Source organism: Mustela erminea, chromosome 18 (genome assembly GCF_009829155.1).
Source record: "Mustela erminea isolate mMusErm1 chromosome 18, mMusErm1.Pri, whole genome shotgun sequence".
Taxonomy (NCBI): Eukaryota; Metazoa; Chordata; class Mammalia; order Carnivora; family Mustelidae; genus Mustela; species Mustela erminea.
Genome location: NC_045631.1, coordinates 1,785,026 through 1,806,833, shown reverse-complemented (window position 1 = coordinate 1,806,833; position 21,808 = coordinate 1,785,026). Strand labels below are relative to the sequence as shown.

The 21,808-nt window shown below is 58.2% G+C and overlaps 1 protein-coding gene across 1 annotated transcript; it reads right to left on the bottom strand.

Moving 5' to 3' along the window:
* Window positions 1-947: 947 nt before the first annotated feature.
* PELP1 (proline, glutamate and leucine rich protein 1) lies at window positions 948-19,900 on the bottom strand. Its single transcript, XM_032321167.1, is given in 19 exon segments — window positions 948-1,095; window positions 1,194-1,926; window positions 1,928-2,289; window positions 2,291-2,620; window positions 2,718-2,909; window positions 3,042-3,097; window positions 3,374-3,533; window positions 3,677-3,824; window positions 3,933-4,049; window positions 4,128-4,216; window positions 4,639-4,726; window positions 4,838-4,967; window positions 5,088-5,238; window positions 5,499-5,558; window positions 8,328-8,399; window positions 8,589-8,738; window positions 12,598-12,703; window positions 13,083-13,147; window positions 19,583-19,900. Coding segments are annotated over 19 exon segments (3,351 nt in total). The 5' UTR covers window positions 19,832-19,900; the 3' UTR covers window positions 948-1,002.
* Window positions 19,901-21,808: the final 1,908 nt, after the last annotated feature.

The following is a 21,808-nucleotide window of genomic DNA, read 5'->3' as shown; positions in this document are numbered from 1 at the left end:
ATGACCTAGAAAAACGACCTTAATCTCAGCAGAGAACGCTAACAAATTCAGAGGACAAGGACCAGGTCTGCAAACAGACTTTTACACGATGCTATGAAAAAAAGGTAGGTCCAGATGTGAACACACTGCTACGGGCAGAGGTGCGTGTGCACACGGACGCACGGGTCTACACAGAGTACAGCTGCACAGAGACGAACGCGGACTAACGTCTGCGACCGGGGAGTCCATGTGATGGTCACACTCTTCTTCCAGCCCTTCCACAGGCTTGGGGTTTCTCAAGATCGCAGGTTGGGGGAAAAGTTTTGTAAACCTGAGTAAGTTGCCAAAAATTGGCCTCACTAACAAGGGCCTTCAGGACACGCACACTCGGGAAGACGAGCTGCCCTGCCCACATCTCCGGCCTGTGTTCATGCCGCAATAGACAGACCTGTGCTCATGCCACAGCAGACGGACGCCCGTCTTGCTCCCACACACACGAGAGCCCCAAAGAGGCCGAGGCGTGACGTGTTTGCAGGGACCAGACACCAGCTGGGCCGTGGCCACAGCTCCAGGGGGGGGGGGGCGCAGATCCAGTCACAAGAAGGCCCAGCCCGGGAACAGGGCTCACACCTCCGTACCTTTCACATTTGTCTACCTCCAGTCACATGGTTTCCAGCCCACGGTTTTGGGGGCACGGGAGCACGCATATTTACACACTCTCTCTGGGACACACAGTGCTCTGACCTCCCACACATCCACCCTAGGCTCTGACAAGCAGCCCCGCTCCTTACTCGTGGTCTCAACCGCCAGCAGCGCCGAGGGCGGACGGTGGGATGTCGCAGGGCAGTCGAGCCGCCGGGGAGCACGGGCCGCTGTGCAGACGCACAGGGAGCACTACGAGTACCTTGGGAAGCCCGCAGGCGATGGGGCTTCAGGCCGGGAACGCCGCGGGGCAAGAGTCGGGCGGCAGGTGATCTCCCAGGACAGAACTTTATTAGAAACCGAAAGGGGGGCAGGAGAGGATTAGGAATCGGGCTCCGGGGCCGGTGGTGGCTTCTCGTCATCAGGGGGACAATCGATGAAGTCAGCCAGCATGGCGGCCGTGTCATCCTGCTCCTTTTCGGCAAAAAGACGTAAGATTGGAAACAGTCACACACACACAGGCAACACAGAAGGACAGACCCAGAGCTGAGCCCCCTCCCCTGCCCGCCTACCTTCTCGGGGAGGGCGGCCGTCTCTGCCTCGGCCTCCGCCTCCACGTCTGCCACGGCAGGTGTCTCGGGGGGGACCGGCACCTCGTCACCCCCGCTCTCAGTCCCCTCCTCCAGCAGGGTCGGGGGAGCCGAAGGCTCCTCTTCCTCGAGCTCCTGGGGAGGTGGCCCAGCTGGGGGGCTCTCCGTGTCCGGCGGACCCTCCCCCTCGGAGGGGAGCACCTCAGGGACCAGTGTGGGGGCAGCCTCGGCCCCCGGCCCCTCCTCGGCCCCCGGCTCCTCTACCTCCAGCAGCAGCCCGGGCTCCCCCTCGGGCTCAGGCTGCGCCTTCGGGGACTGGGCAGGGGGCAGCGCCGGGGGCGGGCTCGGCGGCGGGGGCCCACTCTCCTCTGCCGGTGCCCCTGCGGGGCCGAACTCCACCTCCTCCAGCTCCTCCAGCTCCTCCTCCTCCTCCTCGTCTTCCTCCTCCTCCTCCTCCTCCAACTCTCCTTCCTCTTCCTCAAACTCCTCCTCGAACTCCTCTTCCTCCTCTTCTTCCTCCTCAAAATACTCCTCCTCCTCCTCCTCTTCCTCCTCTTCTTCCTCCTCCTCCTCCTCCTCGTCACTGCTGTTGATGTTAATGACCGTCAGGTCTTCCTCCAGGCCGGGGGGTCCTCCGCCGCCAGGAGTCCCTTCAGGGACCAGCTGGGGAGGCGGCAGCGCCACGGGGCCCGGTACAGGGGGGGTCGGGGGGGTGCGGGAGAGGCCCCGGGGCCGTGGGAAGCTCCTCGGGCTCCTCTTTGGCCGGCCCGGGAGGGGAGGCAGTTGGCGGGCCGGCTGGAGCCATAGGCGGGGGTGTGGAGCCCGAGGGGGGGAGGGGCGGCAGGGGAGGCAGCCCCTCGGGGACGATCACCACGCTGTCATCAGAGTCGCTTTCCAAGGAGATCTCCACGTCGGATGCCTCCTCCTTATCATAGTGGACAAAGGCCGGCCTGGGCACTCTGCCCCCAAAAGTCTCATCCGGGGGTATGGGGGGTGGAGGAGTGCCACTAGGGGCGAGGACGGGGTCCTCGTTGGAGCCTGCCCGATGGTTCTCTGGGCCAGGATGGAGCCGGGGGGGGCACAGACACCAGGCCTGGGACGGAGAGGCCTAAGTGGTTGGCTGTGGCTGGAGGTCCAGGGCGTGTCGGAGGCATGGGGCCCGCTGGCGGCAAGGGGCCCGTCGGAGGCATGGCACCCGCCGACGGCATGGGGCCTACTGAGGGCATGGGGCCCACCGAGGGCATGGGGCCCGGGGATTGGAAGGGGGGTGCCCTGAATGGAGATGGGGCCTCAGGAGGGGGGACTGGAGCAGGCGTAGGGCAGGCAGGGCCCATGGACTGCAGGGGAGGGACCCGGGGGTGGGTCAGGGCAGCACAGGTCACCAGCGCTTCCGAGCAGAAAGATGCCACCTGAGGAAGAGGCCAAGGGCAGGTGTGAGCATCAGGCACCAGAAGGGGAGGCCCTGGCTTCAGATGTGGGGGGTAGGGAGGGCCAAGGGGCAGCTACCTCAAGGCTGTCCTCTCGCTGGCCAAGGGAGAAGGCTTGCACTGCGCAGGAGAGGGGAGGCGGGCAGCGGGGAGCCGGGGCCAGCAGGAGTGCCAGCTCCCGGCGGCAGCGGGAGCTGGTATACGGGGAGCTGCCCAGGACCTCGCCCTGCTGGACCCCCATGACGAGGGGGAGGACCAGGTCGTGCAGTCTCTGGAAAGAACACGGAGCACACTCAGAGACGGCGCTCAGACCACCCAATCCCCCCACAGCGCTGGCTCCCAGGGCTGACACCTGACCCCTGGGGTTGGCCCCCATGCAAATAGCGCCCCCATACCCACTGACCCTGTGAGTCTCCTCCTTGATGAGGGGCCCACACATAAGGACGGTCCGGCTGAGGCCTGGGGAAGGAGAGGGGGGTCACAAGGGCAGGCTGGCTGTGGGTCGGGTGCTCGCAGCCCACAATGAGCCCCCACTTTGGCCGGTGCAGGCAAACCACCCCACTCCAGCCCTCTGTAACAGGGCACACAAGGCCGCGGCCAGCAGAGACGCAGCCAGAGCCGAGCGAGAGGCTGCAGGGCCAGCAGCGGGGCCCAGAGCACCGACGACGCAGGACCTCTTGCACGTCCAACACCACCCTGCCCGCGCCCAGGGCCGCAGGGCACGGCCTCTCCCACCTCTCAGCGCAGCTGCACACACGTCACTATTGGCGTTGGTGTCCCCCTTCCGGTGGCTGGGTGGGGCCGCGGCCTCCCCCATGTCCAGCTTCAGCTTCTTGGGAGCGCTGGGCTTCCCGGACTGTAGCCCCCCATCCGGGCTCCCCCGCGGGCTTCGCAGCTGGTGGAGGACGGACATTAAGTCGCCGGCCCAGGGCCAAGAAGGAGGCGGGAGGGCAGCAGGAGACAGCGTCTGGCAGGCAGGCTCGCTCCAGCAAGGGTGCCGGACAAGAGTCCTGGGCCAGGAGCAGGGCCTTCACTCACCTTCAGGGTGTCGGCCGGCGGGGAGATGTCGCTGAGCAGGTGGGAGAGCAGGGCCTCTCCGGAGGCACCCCCCTGCAGCACTCCGGCCGAGGCTCCGCACACCTGAACCCACAGCTCCAGCACGGCATATACCTTGGCCCGCACGGTGCTATGGCGGTGGGTGGGTGGGGGGGGTGGGCAGAGAGCAGTCCATGAGGGGGACGCCCTCAGAGCTCCCAGCCCGTGCTCTCTGGTACGCGCCCGCCCTCACGGTCACCTGTACGGCCTCTCCTGGCCTGGGGAGAGGGTATCCCTACCAAGGTTCCAGGCATTGAGGACCTGGGGAAGCAGGCGGCTGATCAGAGCCCCAAAACGCAAGAGGCGGCCTCCACACCTGAGAGTGAAGAGAGAACAGTGAGCTCCGCTCCCAGTGCGTCCTCATCCCCCGACCACCCCGTCCTCTGCCACTCACGCGAGAATGAGCGCAGACAGCAGGTCCAGGGCGTCCAGGTGGATAGAAGGCAGAAGCAGCAGCCGCAGGGGGCCGTCTCCAAGCAAGCTCTGCGGGAAAACACGGCAGGAGTGGGGGGGTGGCCACGCGGAGAAAGAGAGGGACACAGAGACATGTGTGCGCACAGAAAGGGGCCCGCACGCCCCACTGGCCCACCAGGAAAGACCCCGTCCTCTAAAACAGACCTGGGAGAGGACGACGGGGAGCGTGGCTGGACCTCTCAGCCATGACCCCGCTGAGCCCCAGGTTCACCCCCACCCTGGGGAAGCACCCGCTGGATGCGTCCTGAGAACCGGAGCCAACGTGCCCCAGTGGGCACATGTCAGGACAAGCACCGTGGTGGCACCCGGCCAGAGAAAGGGGGCTGGCCAGGACAGCCTCGGGAGACGCCGCTGTGGGAGTGGCGGCTCCCGCACTGCCCCCACCCCCCGTCCAGCCAGAGAACGCCATGCAGAGCACCAGCTCCACTCACGATGCTCTTGGCACTGATGCTGAGGGCCCGGCAGATGACGTCCAGGATTTCCTGCACAGGGACGGACACAGGAGCCCCGAACTCTGAGCTAAAGAGGAGGAGAGCAGACCAGTCCTCAGCGCGGGCTCCCCAGCCTGACCGCCCCCCGTCCCCCACCCTGTCCTGATGAGGATGGCCCCGGCCCCTGGTCCCCACGCACCTGAGCATGAGCCCCAGGCAGCGGGCCAGTCCGCAGAAGCGCTGCCGCAGCCGCAGCAGGACATGGGCGTCCCCGTCCTCCGAGGGCGTGAGCAGCATATCCACGCCAGGGCCCTCATACTGCATGGGGGCTGCACGGAAACACAAGGACGTCGCGCCCTGACACCCTTCATCCGCCCCTCCTGCCTTCCTTGTGGAGGTGGAAACCCACTGCCCACTCCCCCTCCCCACCACCCACCCCCGGCCCGTACCGGTCTCTGCGCCCTCATACAGGGCCCCCAGCAGGCTGTGCAGGGAGGCCAGCAGGCTGCGCAGCTCCTGCTCCCAGCTCTCCGTGTGCTTCAGGCCCTGCGAGAAGCCGGCACCCAGAGAGGGCAGCTTGGAGTAGCACTCGCAGGCCAGCTGCAGGAGAGAGGTCAGATGCGGTCAGACGGGACCCCGGCCCAGCCCCGCAGCCCAACGACCCCCACGCGCCAAGAGAGCTCAGAGTGGAGCAGAAAGGACAACGAGGCAGAGGAGCTAGAGGTCAGCATCTTGTGCACGAAACAGGAGGGAAGCGAGAACCCAATCCGACGGCGGCAACAGAGAGAAAAGCCAAGAGATAACAAACAGAAGCTCCAGCTCAGACCCCCGGGCTCTCCGCCTCCCTCTCTTCCCTTTACCTGCTGGAGCTGGGGGCTCAGGGCATCCACCCGGGACAGAAAAAACGAGGCCAGTTTGCCCTGGGTCGGGGGAAAGAGAGGAAGAGGCTGGTGAGTCAAGGGCCAGAGAGGAACACTCTGGTCCACTGCCAGCAGCAGAACGGAAACCCAGCTTTCTGTCTCCTGCGGACACAGAACCCGCAGCGCCCAGCCTGTGAGCAGACCTGCTGACAGTGGGCCCTCGTCCTCAGTTCACCTCCCGGTCCCGCCCCACAGACACTGGGCTCCCTCACGCCCATTTCTGCAAAATGAGTCCTGTTCCTCCAGCTTCGACCAGGCGAAGATGTGAGCCAGGAGAGAGGCCCCAGGCAGGGGTGCGCTGGTCAGCACAGGTCAGAGCAGCCTGGCCATAGGCAAACACCCGCTCAGCTGGCCGCGGCAAAGCCATCTAGAATCCAGGGGGCCTGCAAACGTAGCTGGCAAGAAACATTTTCTGTTTCACTAGCCTGTAAGATAACTACAAACGCGGACAGAGAGAACCCAGCAGCGGCAGCAACATCTCTGCCTGCCACCAGGGGAAATCACACCTTTCCACCTCTGGTTCTAATTCGCAGGCATCTGGAAACACTGGTCTACGTCGTACATCACTAACTCGGAATTTCAGGCGCTGTTAAGAGCTACGATCTCCGCATCTAACTTGCTAACAGTGACACACGAGACTCTATCACACTCCTCAGAACGCACGTTCTCATCAGAGTCGGGAAGGTGTGAAACGGGGCCCCGGCTCCAGGGGAAGTGAGAGGGCATCAGAAGGACCCGAGACGTGAGCCCCCGGGGGCAGGCACTAGGAGGCCGGGCGGGCCGGCGGCCAGCAGGGCTGAGAAGGAGGACACCCACAGGGTAGGACCAGCAGGGAGACGCATGGTCGGGAGCGCACAGAGGCCGTGGACCCCAGGCTGGGGAATAGAGACCCAGTGAGTACGGGGCATCTTGCACACGATGGTGAACTCGCAGAGGAACCACAGGCTGCAGACACGCAGAGGCACTTCCGGACAGAGGCCAAGCCTCCCAACCTCCCCCACACCTGCCCCGCAGCGGGAACTGCGTGGGGCTTCCCATGTCACCCTTCAGGACTCACAGCCAGCCAGCCAAGTGCTGCTCTCGCTGACCCCAGGGTACAAGGCCTGGAACCACTCCCGGGCTCGGGGGGTGCCTGGAGGGCACCTTCCCAGCAATGCGGGAGGCTTCGGTATGCTTCAGACCAACAGCAACTGCACACATGTCTCCTGACTGCTCCGTTTCCCCGAGGACGTTTCCTGGAGGGCAGCCAAAGGCCTGATCCCGGAGTGCCCTGCCCTCTCGGTCCACTCCTGCTCCCGCTTCCCCCTGCTGAGAGCAAGGCACAGGGCAGGCTGCGGGCCATGTCCGGAAGTGCGGCAAAGCACAGCCCTAGGAGATGCACAGGAGTGGGGGCTCCCGCAAGACACTCCACCTGACCTGCGAGCAAGCAGTGTGCCCATGGGGCATGGCCCCCATGTCTCAGGCCACAAAGCACTCATCTCCTCGGCGAGGAAAGTTAGAGGCCCTGCGGACTCACCTCCCAGCCTCAGAAGGCAGGGGCGCAGCAGCCCAGACTGGGAGAACCTGGGAGACCGCCGCTGCCCTGGGATCCTCCGTACCAAGCCAAGGACAGACACTCCCACGGCACCTATCCTGTCCTGTCCCCACGGCAAGAGCCTCCAGGTACAGACCGCCCGGGAGCCTTGCATTTTCCCACGGACACGCTGGCAGCCCACAAAGCCAGAACCCTCCGCAGACGGCCCTTCTCCACAGGACACCTTATTCTTAGCAAAATAAAAGCACACCCATCCCGCCCTGTAGCAACATCTGGAAAAGGTCTTAGAGCTCTACAAAGCGCCCTGGAACTTCAGGCCTGGCCTCAGAAACTCAAGGCTGAATTCTCCTCCAGACTCATAGGGACAACCAAGACGCACCAGTGCAGGGAAACTGGGCATCCCAGAGGCCCCAACGGTTTGAACCCAAAGGTTGGTGGGGGCGGGGGTGGTGCAGGCAGACAGACATGCCCACCGAGAGCTGAACCAATAAGCCCCACAGGAACGCCTCACCCTGACCACCGACCAAAGCAAGCTCAGGCACAGGGACCCAGCCTGTGGCACGCAAGCAACTCCCTTAGAGCATTTTAGAAAAAAGGGAGAGTTTACAGAACTCGGTAAAACTTTGGTTAAAAAAACAAAGGGGCGCCTGGGTGGCTCAGTCATTAAGCATCTGCCTTTGGCTCAGGTCATGATTCCAGGATCCTGGGATCAAGCCCCACATCAGGTTCCCTGCTCCACGGGAACCCTGCTTCTCCCACTTGTGTTCCCTCTCTCACTGTCTCTCTCTCTGTCAAATAAATAAAACCTTCAAAAAAAAACAAACAAAACAAACAACAACAACAAAAAAAAAACAGAAAAACCACAAGCAAAAAACCCCGTACAGGTCATGACATAGTTTAGTCGGAACTACGTGTTAATACAGAAAAGCAGTCAGTCAGGAAGACTTCCTGGAGGAAACGGCAAGAGCCGTAGGCAGCAAGTGAGACAGGATGGGAGGAGAACGGGCAAGGCAGACGGGGGAAGGAGTCTGGGTTAAGGGCTTTGGCATCAGACGCGGGTTCCGATCTTCACTGAGCACCGGCAAGTCAGTTTCCCTGTGAGCCCAGAGAGCCAGCCGCGGGGACGGGACCGTGCGCTCGGCAGACGGGTGCTCCGAATCCTCCGCTGCGGGCTCTGAGCTAAGACAGCGAGCAAGGGTTACGTGGGTGGAAAAGGCCTTTCGGGGAATACTTACTTTGAGAGACCCACAGGCCCGAGGAAAGTAGGTCATGCAGGCCTTCATGCCCTCCAGCGCTGAGAGCTCACACTGTGGGCAGAACAGAGAGTCAGGCTGAGGCGCAGAGCCCAATGCCCCCAGGACCCCACACGCTCACCATCCCCCGCCACACTGTCCTCGGCCCTACCTCTCCTCCCTCTCCCACCTGCTCCCTGCACTCCGACCCGCTGGAGGGAGAGCACTGTTCGGGCTGGGGGCGGGGGCTGGGAGGGGTCTCACCTCCGGCCTGAGGCCCAGCAGGGAGGTGAGGAGGCCGGGGAGGTGGTTCATGGAGATGTCCCGGAAGAGCGTAGGCAGCTGGGCTGCATAGCGGAGCAGGTCCCTCAAGACAGCCACGGCCAGCTCCATCGTGGGGGGCGGGTCCTGGGACTAAAAGCAACGAACCCCACGCTCCTGAGCTCGCCTCCGCAGTTGCCAAGAGGCGGTGGCCCGGGGAGGGGCAGGCCAGCATGGGGCTTCCGAGGAACACCGCACTGTCACTGTTGCCCATACACCCACTGGGACACGGGGATGTAGCGTGTCTACAGAAAGGACACGTGTCTAGGCTTTAGTACCACGGGTATCTGAGGCCCTGAATGTGCTGGGAAGAAACAAAGCCAGGCCTTACAGATCTGACTAACGGAAGATGGCGAGTAGTTCTCCTGACTGCGCTCCCCCATTAGGAACGGAGGAGCATCCTTCTCGCCCAGGGACAGCCACGGCCATAGCGCAGCCACCCCATGTCGCCGAGTAGGCTTCGGCCTGGCTCACACCTACCCTGGACTCGTGGAGGAAAAAACAGAGTGGATCTAGGACTGCCCTGGAAAATCAACGTGTACACGGGAAGCAGAGTTGGCACCGACCTCCTGCCAGACCCGAGGCCGTGCAGCCACAAAACAAGTACAGCTCATCAGTAAGCAAGTAAGCTCAGGGAGGGCTAAGGCTGGGCCAACTGGTGCGGGGCATGGAGGGGGCGCATGATGTGATCAGCACTGGGTGTTCCACACCACTGATGGAACCCCAAACTCCACATCTGCAAACTAATGATATACTGTGTGCTATCTAACTGAATTTAAGTTAAAAAATAAAATAGAAATTAGAAAAAAGAAAGGGAGAACAGGGACCTCTGACACTGCATTTTGGTCCCATTAATGCCCCCTCTGGTCACCCCTCCTCCCACCTTCACAGACAAAGGAAGCCCTGGGACGGGAAAGAGTCCCCGGCCACACCTGAAACCGTCCCTTCATTCTCACAGCCCTCTCCCCCATCCTGTCACCCTGTGCGTGGACTGTCCCCCAGCGCCTGTCCCGCTAGTCCCGCAGAGTCCTCTGCACAGAAGCACCCCTCTGTAAATACCCTTCCCGAGCCCCACGCACCTGCCCAAAGTCACTGCACAATTCCCTCCCATGCGAGCCCAGCATCGGGACTGCCTGGCTCCCCCACGTGCTCCCGCTCCCGACCCATGTCTGTGCTCTGCCCCTCTCCGAACCCCTGAGCTGCTCAATCGGAAACCCAGCATTCCGTCCACACCTCGCTCCACCTCTGAGCCGCAGAGACACACACACGGGTCCTGCCCCTTCCCTCCACGCCACCCAACCCACAGCCCTGCCATGCCGTCTGTGGCACAGTGCCCCGTCCTGTTGGCTCCCCTCCGCTACCTGGCCGCGTTCGGGGGGGGGCGCGTCTTCCCACGCTGTCCATGGAAGTGCCCGAGTACACCCTCACCTGAGCTTCCACTGCCCCCCAAACCCACCGAGCCCGCGGACTGCCGCTCACACCTGCTCAGGGCTATGCTCACTAAGGGAGTCGCTGAGGCCTGGCTCCCCAGGCTGCCCCCCTCCCCTCTGAGCCTGACCATCCCGGTGCTCGGAAATCCGGGATTGTCTCACACATACCTGTTCCACCATCAGGACCTGTCCACTTTGCCTCTAAGCCTCTCCTGGACTCAACTTCTCATCCTTTCTGCGGCCTCCTCCCATCCTTTCTGCTCCTCCCTGGTAGCAGAAGCTACCAGGAGGTTTCCCCTCTACGAGGTCTTTCTGCTTACAATCTGGCTCCTTTCTAGTTCTTTCTCCAAACAGCAGCCGAGGTAGTACTTCCAACTGAGAATCTGATCACGTCACCACCACCATCATCTCGTCCTCACCCCGACTCAAAACCTTCCATGAGGGGCGCCTGGGGGGCTCATGGGTGAAGCGTCTGCCTTTGGCTCAGGTCATGATCTGAGTCCTGGGATCAAGCCCCATGTCAGGCTCACTGCTCTGCAGGGAGTCGAGTCTGCTTCTCCCTCTGCCCCTGCCCTTATCCCTCACTCATATTCAATCTCTCTCTCTAATAAGTAAATAAAATCTAAAAAAAAAAAAAAAAAAAAACCCACCTTCCATGAATTCCCAGTGTTCCAACAACAAACACGAGCTCCCTAACATGCCCCATGTCCCGACATCCCTCCCTACCCCCGTCCCCAGTGGCATCTCATCAACCCCACTCGGCCACACCAGCTTGCTGGTAATTCTCCAACTGGGCCAAACTCCTGTCCTCTTGGGGCTTTTGCACACTTATCAACACGTTCTTAGCCCCATCAGCTCAGAGAAGCCCTCCATGAACCACTGGTCCACAGAGACTGTGCTCTTCACCCCACGTCCCGGGCGGCATGCTGCGCCACACCCAGGGCGCCTTCCCTTCTGTCTGTAAGCCGCTCCACGCCCTGCCGGGCCAGACAGCATGCCCCGCGTGGAGTCACACACTCTCCTGACAGGCTGGCCCTCCTGACGGGCTGGCCGGGCCCCCAGCTGTGCGATTATTCTAGAAAAGCCTCTCCCGCTACAAAAGGCATCAGCAACTGTATGGTCTGTACAGCCTATTTTCGCATAGCCCACAAGCTAGAACAGGAGTTTTACATTTTTAAACAGTTGGAAAGGAAAAAAAGAGAGAAAATGCCAACAAAAAGCATACGTGGTTTGCAAAGCCAGAACGCTTCCTATCTACACCCCGGAGAAGAGCACAGAAACCCTCGAGCCATGGTGGGCACACCAAAACGAACACAACCCTGCATGTCAGCCGCACTTGAACGATGAAAATTTTCCTAAAGAAGGTTTGGCCAGAGGGACACCTGAGTGGCTCAGTGGGTTAAAGCCTCTGCCTTCGGTTCAGGTCATGATCCCAGGGTCCCCGAATTGGGCTCTCTGCTCGGCGGGGAGCCTGCTTCCGCCTCTCTCTCTCTCTGTCTGCCTCTCTGCCTACTTGTGATCTCTGTCAAATAAATAAATAAAATCTTAAAAAAAAAAAAAAAAGGTTTGGCCAGATACAGAACACGGCCTTTGATCACACAGTCAGCAGTGTATTTAGAGAATTACTGGACAGACAGAATCCTGTCATACTGAGGCCTTCAGTACCTACTGGGTACAACCCCCTGAAGTTGTTCTCAGGAGCTTAAAAATTCAGAGACTGATCAAACCTGGCTGCAATCCGAACGCCAACACACACGCTTGCAGTCACACAAACGAAGGACGACGAGCTGCCAGGGCCGTGCGGAGGACAAGGCTCTGACCATGGGGGAATTCAGACGGGAGGACTGCACCACGTCTCCCGCCGGTACACGGATTTACAGATTTCCACAGCGGCTGTCAGGTAAGTGCAATTTACTGACCTGCTCTGAACACATGCTCTGGAAACGTGAGTACCAGCTAACTGGGCATGATTCACATGCTGCATTTTCTGAGTAAAATTATGCTGTGTTGTTTTTCTTTATTTCCTGAGACATTTACTTCTTGGAAAGTCCCTCAACGCCCTGTGCTAGACTCTGAGAACCATGCCAGCGGGGGCCAGGGTCACCCGACCACGGTGCCCCAGAACTTAGCACTCAGCCCCCGTGCTCAGAATGTGCTTGCGCAAGAATGAAGTGGGGAGACCATCAAAGCAGGTTAGAAAAAAACTGAAAATGCTGAAAGAGGAAAAGGGAGCAGCAAAAAAAGACAAAAAAACAAAACAAAACAAAAAAACACCCAAGCAAATAATACATAAAAATAAAACACCCGGAAAAAGGAACTTTCGCGATGTCGCTTGTTAGAAAAGCTAGCGAGGAAGTGAAATCCATCAGTGGTTCCAGTGTGTGAAGGTCAAATGAATTAAAACACCCCCTGGATAAAAACATCAGAAAGTTTACTACCATGTTTGCACCTGACGCTCGTGCTCCCTGCTGTCAGGACCCTGCCTCTCCTGCCCCTGTCCCGGCGGGGGCGGGACCCCTTACCTGCAGCACCTGCTGAATGCTCCGGAGCCAGGACACGCAGTGCTGCTGGAACATCTCCGTGGGGCTCTCTCCCACCAGCAGGGACAGCAGACACAGGCCCTCAAACCTGCCAGGGAAGCAGCCAGTGACAGCCCACAGCGGCAGCCACGCTCCCGAGAATACCAGTCACCACGCTGGTGCACCGGGGGCCAGAGCAGATGCCCCTTCCAGACCGTCAGTGCTTTCCAACTCCCGAAATGCCTGGAGGGCTCTGGTGAGATGCGAGCAGCGAAGACGCTGGGAACGGAGGTGGTCCCAGGTAGGATGAGCTGGGGCCGGGGCAGGTGGAGCTCACCCCATGGGAGCCCACGGGAAGAAGGAAACCCTCCACCCTCTCGACAATAAGTCTCTTGAGTCCACAGGATGCTGACCATGGATGGATGGACAGATGGACAGCCTGCTTCTTGAGGAACCACCCCCTGGAAAAATGAGGCTTAAAGACTCACCGAGTTTTGATGGAACCAAGCCGTGCGTTACTGAGACCCACCAGCGCCCCAACGGCGGAGAGGTTCTGGGGGAGCAAACAGGGAAGCGAATCAGGAACAGGATGCTGAAGTCGGTGGGGGTGCTTCTCTGGGCCCTTCCCTGCCCACACCTGTGAAGCCTCCCCTGAGCCCCAAGGCCCCATTTCCAGCAGCTGACACTCAGCAGCCTGTGCCTCAGGGGCCTTCCTCCAGGCCCGTCCTGCTTGACCCCTTCTCCCACCTCCCTCCGAGACCCACATCCCAGCTCAGTGTCCCCGGGCAGCGCCCAGCACAGAGCAGATGCCACACACACTTGCTAGATGGATGCTGACCCCATCTGTTACCCTCGGCCTTCACCCCCAAACCCTCCTCATCCTGTTCCCGGCCTCCTCAGAGCCGTTAGCCAATGCCAACACCGACCCAGTCAGCCAGAGCCTCCTTCCCGCACATTCTGGGGGCCCTGACACAGGTTTCCTCCCAGGCCTCCCAAGAGTACCCTGCTGCCCCGCGGAAGGCCGAGCTCCTCGCATGACCCCTGGGCCCCCCTAACCGTGCCCATCACTCATTCTCCCAACACACACAGGACACACGGCAACGGATGAAGGGGTCCAGAGCCAGACAAAATCAACAAGGTCCCCGCTCTCATGACGGAAATGTTGACTCGCTTCTTCAGTCAATACGTATTCAAGGTCAACCTCACATGCGACGTTGCTCTAGGTGCTAGGGAGCGTGTGTGCTAGATGCCCAGGGCAGAAAATACACAAACGACTCAACACTAATGAGTGGGATGGAGCCGAGGGCCATGGGGCAGCCTAAAGCAGACTTGGGAAGGAGCCAAGCGCCTGGCATGGGGGAGGGAGGTCGGGCCTCCACGCAGCAGGCACAGAAGCCCTCTCTCGGGGCGCCCTCAAGCGAAGGGAACAGTGAGACACACCCTTATCTGAATACTCTGCCGACAGGAAGAGAAGATGGTGCAGCCACTTCGGAACATTCTGGCAGCATCTCCGAAGGTCACATGACCCAGCACTTGCCGCCCCGGGGACAGTCCTAAGAGAACCGAGAACCCAGTTCTGCCAAGACTCGCACGTGATGCTTCCCAGCGTCCTTCCTGACAGCCCAAGAGTAGAACCACCCGAGGGCCCACGCACCGGTCGATGGACCACAGACCCACAGGACGGAAGAGTGAGTGGCCATATTAAAAAATAATAATAATAGGGGCACCTGGGTGGCTCAGTGGGTTAAGCCTCTGCCTTCAGCTCAGGTCATGATCCCGGGGTCCTGGGATCGAGCCCCACATCGGGCTCTTTGCTCCATGGAGAGCCTGCTTTCCTCTCTCTCTCTGCCTGCTTCTCTGCCTACTTATGATCTCTGTCATATAAATAAATAAAACCTTTAAAAAATAAATTAAATAAAATAATAATGATAATAATAATAATATCGAAGCTCTGGGACACGGACGAGCATTCAAAACGTGATGCTACACGAAAGCAGCCAGACCCGAAACGCCACGTGTAAAATCTGTTCCCATGAGCCGGTGGAGACAGGCAAACCGAGAGACAAAGAGTAGAGCACAGCCGTAGGGAAGCGGGCAGGGACCACGGAGGCCCAGGGCTTCCTTCTGGAGGAATGAGCCATTCTATACCCATCACGGTGGGCGCGCGGCCCCCACGGGCAAGGGAGCACACAACTCTTGACCTCCGGGCCACAAGGTCCAGCCCTGCGTGGGGTGTAGAAATTACTTAAAAAATTAAACCTTTAAAAATAACAGTAATCAAAATAAATACATGAGATTGACCACAGCGATGGCTGACTGGCTCCACGCATCCGCGACAGTACAGCAAAGAGGGGAACTGCAGGTTAAGGCATCGACTCTGGGTTTCAGCTCAGGTCAGGATCTCCAGCTGGGAGCCTGCTGGTCCCTCTCCCTCCCTTGCCCTCTAAAATATGTAAATAAATCTTTTAAACATAAACAAATAAAATAAAATGTTGACATGTAGGGCATCGGGGTGAAAGGTCTATGGGGATTACTTTAATTATTTCAAATTTTGCATAAACTTTAAGTTATTTCAAAGCAATGGTATTTTGTTTTAAGATTTATTTATTATTTATTTGACAGACAGAGATCACAAGTAGGCAGAGAGGCAGGCAGAAAGGGAGGGGGAAGCAGGATCCCTGCTGAGCAGAGAGCCTGATGTGGGACTCGATCCCAGGACCCTGAGATCATGACCAGAGCTGAAAGCAGAGGCTTAACCCACTGAGCCAACCAGGCACCCCGGCAATGGTATTTAAAAAAAAAAAAAAAAAAGAAGGGGCGCCTGGGTGGCTCAGTGGGTTAAGCCACTGCCTTCGGCTCAGGTCATGATCTCAGGGTCCTGGGATCGAGTCCCGCATCGGGCTCTCTGCTCAGCGGGGAGCCTGCTTCCTCCTCTCTCTCTCTCTGCCTGCCTCTCTGCCTACTTGTAATCTCTCTCTGTCAAATAAATAAATAAAATCTTTAAAAAAAAAAAAAAGAAGAAGAAGAAGAAGAAACAAGAGAACTGTGGACATCAAGTACAATTCTTCTGAGGAGTCTTGCCAAGAAGAGAAATGGGGCAGGAGACAGTGGGGCCAGGGAGGGGCGTGTTAAAGCTGTTCGGGGCAGTGCAGGATGAAATGCTCCAACAGTGGGGAGAGCTGGTGAAGTTGGGGGACAGGGGCATGGAGCAGCTCACCCCTCAGCATGGGAGGGAAGGCAGAGCGTATGGCCACAGACTTAGTGAACCCGGCGGGAACCCAAAGGGCCACCCATCCAATGGCTTCTACCTTCTCAGTGAGACGAGATGCAGGTGAACATCTAAGCGGGAGGGTGCACAGAGGCAGTTAGAGGCTGTCTGGGGAAGTGGAAACGTGGTGGGACTAGGGCGACACTAGGGTCCACTGCAGACGATGACGGCCGTGAGTGCTAAGTGACAGTCCGCAAGGACACCTGTCCTGAAGCCACACTGGGCTACGCAGGAGCAGGCAGAGAATGAACAGTTAAATTCACCTCAGAGGAGGTACGGGCGGCAAGTACAATGACGGGAGGGGCAGCAAAGGGATTATAGTGGAGCTTAAACTGGGTAAGAAGAGAACAAAGAATGTAACAGATAAGACATAGGTTTATTTCTTTCCAGTGGAGATCAATGCTGGGAAGAAAACCGAACAGGACAATGAGTCAGAGAACGTCTGTGTCTGGGCGGACTGGGGCGCAGTGGTCAGGAAAGACTCCTGTGAAACAGGCGCACAGAAGCTGAGACTTAAGTGGGAAGTCACCCTCCACGAGCTTCCCAAGTTTCCCAGAGAGTGCCCAGGAGCTGGTGAGCAAGGGTCCCAGCAACTCCAGAAACAAGGTGAGCTTGGGCGGCTGGAGCGGGGTCCACACAGAGAGGGGGCGGTGTGAGATGAAGTCAGGAGGTCAGCAGAGGCCACACAAGGTAGGGATTACTGTGCAGTTTTCAGCAAAAGAATGTTGTCATTATATTGATATACTTTTTTTTTTTTTTACGTCGACTCGATGCCCAGCATGGGGCTTGAACTCATGACCCTGAGATCAAGAGTTACCTGCTCTACGGACTGAGCCAGCAGGTGCCCCTTTTATTGATATTTTTAAGCAGATCAGTGGCTACTGACTAGGGCACAGAACAGTACAAAGCCCTGGGAATAAAAGCAGAATAAGACATTCCATCCTTCTAAGACCACGCGGTTACAAGCGAAATGAGATGTGGGATTTGCTTTAAAAAGCTGGGGGAGGGGAGCAGAGTTGGGACAGTGGGCATGAAACCATTTGGTAAAACATCCATTGTTAAATTTGGGTGACGGGGACAGCATAGGGTGGGATGGTTCAAAATACTGTTTTTTTTAAAGATTTTATTTATTTATTTGACAGAGAGAGCGACAAGAGGCCGAGCGGAAGGCAGAGGGAGACGCAGGCTCCCGGCTGAGCAGGGAGTCCGACCAATGCGGGACTCTATCCCAGAACCCAAGAAGCATGACCTGAGCCACCCAGGCATCCCTCAAAATACTATTTTCTCTACCTCTGTGTACTCTGAAGTAAGTTCTATTTTTTTTTATATTTTATTTATTTATTTAACAGAATAAGAGATATCACAAGTAGGCAGAAAGGCAGAGAGAGAGAGGGGGAAGCAGGCTCCCTGCTGAGCAGAGAGCCTGATGTGGGGCTCGATCTCAGGACCCTGAGACCATGACCTGAGCCGAAGGCAGAGGCTTAACCCACTGAGCCACCCAGGTGCCCCGAGTTCCATCTTTTTTCATTACATATAAAATAGAGCAAATCAAAGCCTAGCTGTTTGGTGAGGGAAGAAGGTTATATAAACATGTGAAATGAATAAATGTATCATTTCACTATGTTGTAAGAAAGGACAGCTAATCACAGGTAAAGGTTTGGAAGGGTTTCCCAAAGGCAGTGAAAAGCACAGAACTGAAAAGATTTTTCCAGGGAGCAGGGCAGCAGCACGGGGAAGGACTCCAAGTGGAGAACAGTGCAAAGGCCCAAAGTCAAGAAAACCCAGCTAGAGAAGATTGTAAAACCCGGCAAACGCCATCAGCGTTTTCCTGGAGCAAGCTCACTCCAGGTGCCATGAGAGAAACGAGTGAAATGCCACAAGACCAAGGCAAGGACACAAGTCTTGCTATAATCCATACCAGAAACTGGGCAGTTTCACTGTGCAACTACTGAGTTCCCGCCACCTATAGGAAAGCTAGTTGGTGATTCAGCCAAAACAGATGGCCCAATCGATGGTTCTATTTGTCTTTCCAATAAGCTCCAAGCCTATTTCCTTACTTTCATTTCTCATTTCAATTAGACTAGAAATTTTCCAAGGGAAAAGACCACGCCTACGTGTCTACCAGAGATGAGAACAATAGCTACTGCGTAACAGCACCTCGGTATTGTTTGAATGAAAACAGGCAGACGCAAACCCTCCAGGTGGCACTGTGAGCCCCACGAACCCAGGATCCAATACGAGGGACAAGAGATGTTAGCAAGAAAAAAGGCAGGCTATGCCCCAGAATGTGGCACGGACAATATTAAAGGGGGAGCCTAGATTCCCACATCACCTTTAGCTTTGCTCGAAATTCTGCCAGGCTTTAGACACTTGGGGAAAATAAGACATTGGGCTCACGGACTTGTCTTGAGGGAGAAGGCAAAACTTGGAACAAGGAAAGAAACCAGAGGTGTATAGGCAGAAGAGACAACGTTTCAGAAACGCACGTGGATTAGAAGGTGGGAGATTGAGACGAGAAAATGCGTCATCAGCTCCCACTTCCCAAAGTGGGCTGAGTAGCAGAGGTACGGTTCTGTCACCCTCAATGGTAGGGAGTAACGTCAGTGTCAGCGATGAGACCGTCCCTGATAAATCTGGGACTCAGACCAAAGAACTATCCAAGGTTGAGACAACCCTCCTGCTGGAAGGAAGCAGGGTGCTAGCAAGGTCCAAGGAACAAAGATGGGACAAGGAAGACCTCATGTATATGGATCTTGAGAGGTGGGTAGAATTTGGGGAGGGCCGAAGCGAGGACAATGGCAGTGGCACCCACCCTTAGACGCCGGGTTGGACACACTATGCCTTCCTATAGGCAGTGCCTTCACCTGCGCGAGAAAGCAGGGTTCAAGCTAACACTGGAACACGCCAGGAAGGATATGGAAAGGAGTGGACAGATCTGAAAGCTACTTGGGTAATAAAATCAACAGGACTGAACATGAGGAAGGCATGGGAGCAGGAACGTGTTTTGGTGGACATCTGGGTTTCTAGTTTGCGGGTCCTTAGAAGGACCCCTTCTAAGCCAGTCTACAAGGCTCTGCCCCGCACCGCACCAGCCTCACTGTGCCCGCGCTGGTCCCCATGGCCTTCCAGCCCCATACGCGATGCCCCTCCTGCCACGGGACCTTCCCACGTGGACTTCTCCCATTTACTTTCCCTAGCCAACCCCCTGCTCTTCCGGGGACGGGGGAGGATCTCGGCTTAAGCTCCAACGCCTCAGGAAAACCTCCGCAATCCTCGGGGTCAGGTGAGGAGTCCCGGCCACGCCACTCTCGCTGTTTCCAGACACTGTATTCAGCGCCACCGCATCTGAGAGTGGAGCGCCCGAGGCTCCGGCTCGGGAGGGCCTCGGTCAACATTCGTCTTCCACGTCCGTTCACTCGGTCGGAACAATCCCACAACCAGACCGCGAAGGGGAGAGGGAAGATGGTGCAGCTGAGCGGCGGGGCCTGGACTCGAACCCACAGTCCCGAGCGACTACCAACAGCCCAGCGGCGGAGCAGCGAGGCCCCTCCTCTCGCCCCGGAGTTTCCGCCGACGGCGTGAACATCGCCCAGACCGACACGGGCTCCGGCAGAAGCCCCCAGCCCTTCCAGCCCGCCCTCCCCGCCGCCCCCCGCGCCCCGCGGCCCCGCAGCGGCGCCGGCTCCCGGGCAGGGCCGCGGGCACGCGGGCCGCACTCACCTGGGCCCCGCCCACCGTCCCATGCAGTCGCAGGAGGCACATGAGCCCGGGCAAGTGCGGGGCCGAGCGCACCGGGGGATGCACGGGCGCCACGGCGCCCCCCGCGCGCGGCTGCAGCAGCCCGGACACGCTTTCCAGAAGCAGCAGGCGGAGACGCGGGCCCGAGCCCACCGCCGACAGACCCCCCGTCCCGCCGGGCACCCCGGCCGCGGAGCCCGCCGAGGGCCCGCTAAGAACGGCTGCCGCCATCTTCGCCCGGGCTCCGGTGGTGGCGTGGCGCGATGACGCAAACGCACCGCGACGGGCGCCTGGTGGGGAGGGGGCGTGAGGAGGGGGCCGCGGCCCTGCGCACTGGGCGGCCGGGGGCGGGGCTCTGCGCGCCGCGCGTGAGGGAGCATGCGCGGGCGGGCCGGCCGGGGCGCGGGCGGGCCACGTGGGCCAGACAAAAGGAGCCCGCGGCCCGGGACTCAGCTGCCGCGCCCCGGGTGCGGACGGTTGGCTGTCAGCGTGGCCGCGGTCGGGGGCGTGTGTGCTGCGGCGGCAATGCCCAGGCGGCGGTCCGCGCACCCCTCAAACACGAGCTCCGACAGCGCCCGGCCTGCAGGGAGACGAGCCGCCTGGGTCCCCGAGGCCTCCATCGCGACCGCCCCACGCTGCCTCTCTGAGCTGCCGGCCACTGGGCCGCGGGCGCGCTTTAACCCCTGCTGCGTCCGTGCCGCCGTCCCCCGGTGCGGCCTCGGAACGCTCCAACACCTCTCTGTGTGCTTGTCCTGCACGAGGGCGACCTCACAACCCGAAGAAAAGTTAAGGCTAAGGGTCACCCTTACGTATTTCCTCTCCAAACACAAATCCCGTTATGGCTGGGTTTTTCTCTATTTCTCCATCTCCAGGGTCCCTCTGGTCCCGGCCCCCCTGCACTCCTATCGCCTCTTCGCGGCTTCTTTTGTGGCCCCTGGGCAGTCCTCTCTGTGCAAAGCAACCAGTCTTTTCAGATGTAAGTCGGTTAGTAATAATACTAATATTAGTAGCTATAGAATATATGTATATAAATATAAATAATCCCACTCCCTGCGTAAAGCCCTTCGCTGGCTTCCCAAGAGGTGACTGAAATCCCGCCCTCCTACCCGGGCTCCTAGAATCCTTGGGATCTGAGGCGTCGCACCTCTCCCACCTCCATGCTAACCACGGGTACCCTCAGTAGGTCCCTGTGCTGTCTCATCCCTGAGCCGAACTAGACTTTCTATCCTCCAGCAAGCCCGCTCCCACCGCAGAACCTTTGCACATGCTGCTGCTTCTGCCTGGAATAATTTTCTCTTTCAAGCTCTGATACCATCTTGCCATCCTCAAAGAGGGCTCCTTTTTTAAGTAGCCCCCACGCCAAACCCCTTCATCCTTTACCAGTCACCCTGCTTATTTTTTTTTTTAAATAGCTCATAACACTACCTCAAGTGTATTTAATTTTTTTTAAAGATTTCATTTATTTGAGAGAGAAAACACAAGCCGAGAGGGGGGAGAGGGAGAAGCAGACTCCCTGCTGAGCAGGGAGCCCAACCCTGGGGTTTGCTCCCAGGACCCCAAAATCATGACCTGAGCCAGAGGCAGATGCTTAACTAATTGGGCCACCCAGGTGCCCCTCCAATGTATTTCTTACTTACTGTCTCCTCTGGCTAAAATACATGAGAGGGGTCTTCTCTTCCTCACTACTTCAGTCTTATCGCCAAGAATAGTGCCTGGCCCATAAAAAGTGCTCGATACATATTTGTTGAGTGAATAAATGAAAGTTGGATGAAAGAGAAAGCCTACTCTGGCAAAGTGCCTTCTAGGAAGATTGCCTTAACTTAACACCCACCCCACCCCCCAATCATATGAAACTGTGCTTTATGCATAATCCCAATAACTAGGTTTATTACTGTGTAGGAACTCTTCAGAGATGTGGGGAGTGGTTTTTTTTTTTTAAGATTTTATTTATTTATTTGACAGATCATAAGCAGGCGGGGGGTGGGGGGGGAAGCAAACTCCTTGCTCAGCAGAGAGCCCAGGACCCTGAGATCATGACCTGAGCCAAAGGCAGATGCTTAAGGACTGAGCCACCCAGGTACCCCCGGAGTTATTCTTGATTATTATGTGTTGCCCCTTTGCAAGAGGCTTCTTCCAATTTGTCATTTTATTTATTTTAATCTCTTAGTCCTCTAGAGGTAGGGCGTTTCAATAAAAGCCACAGACTCT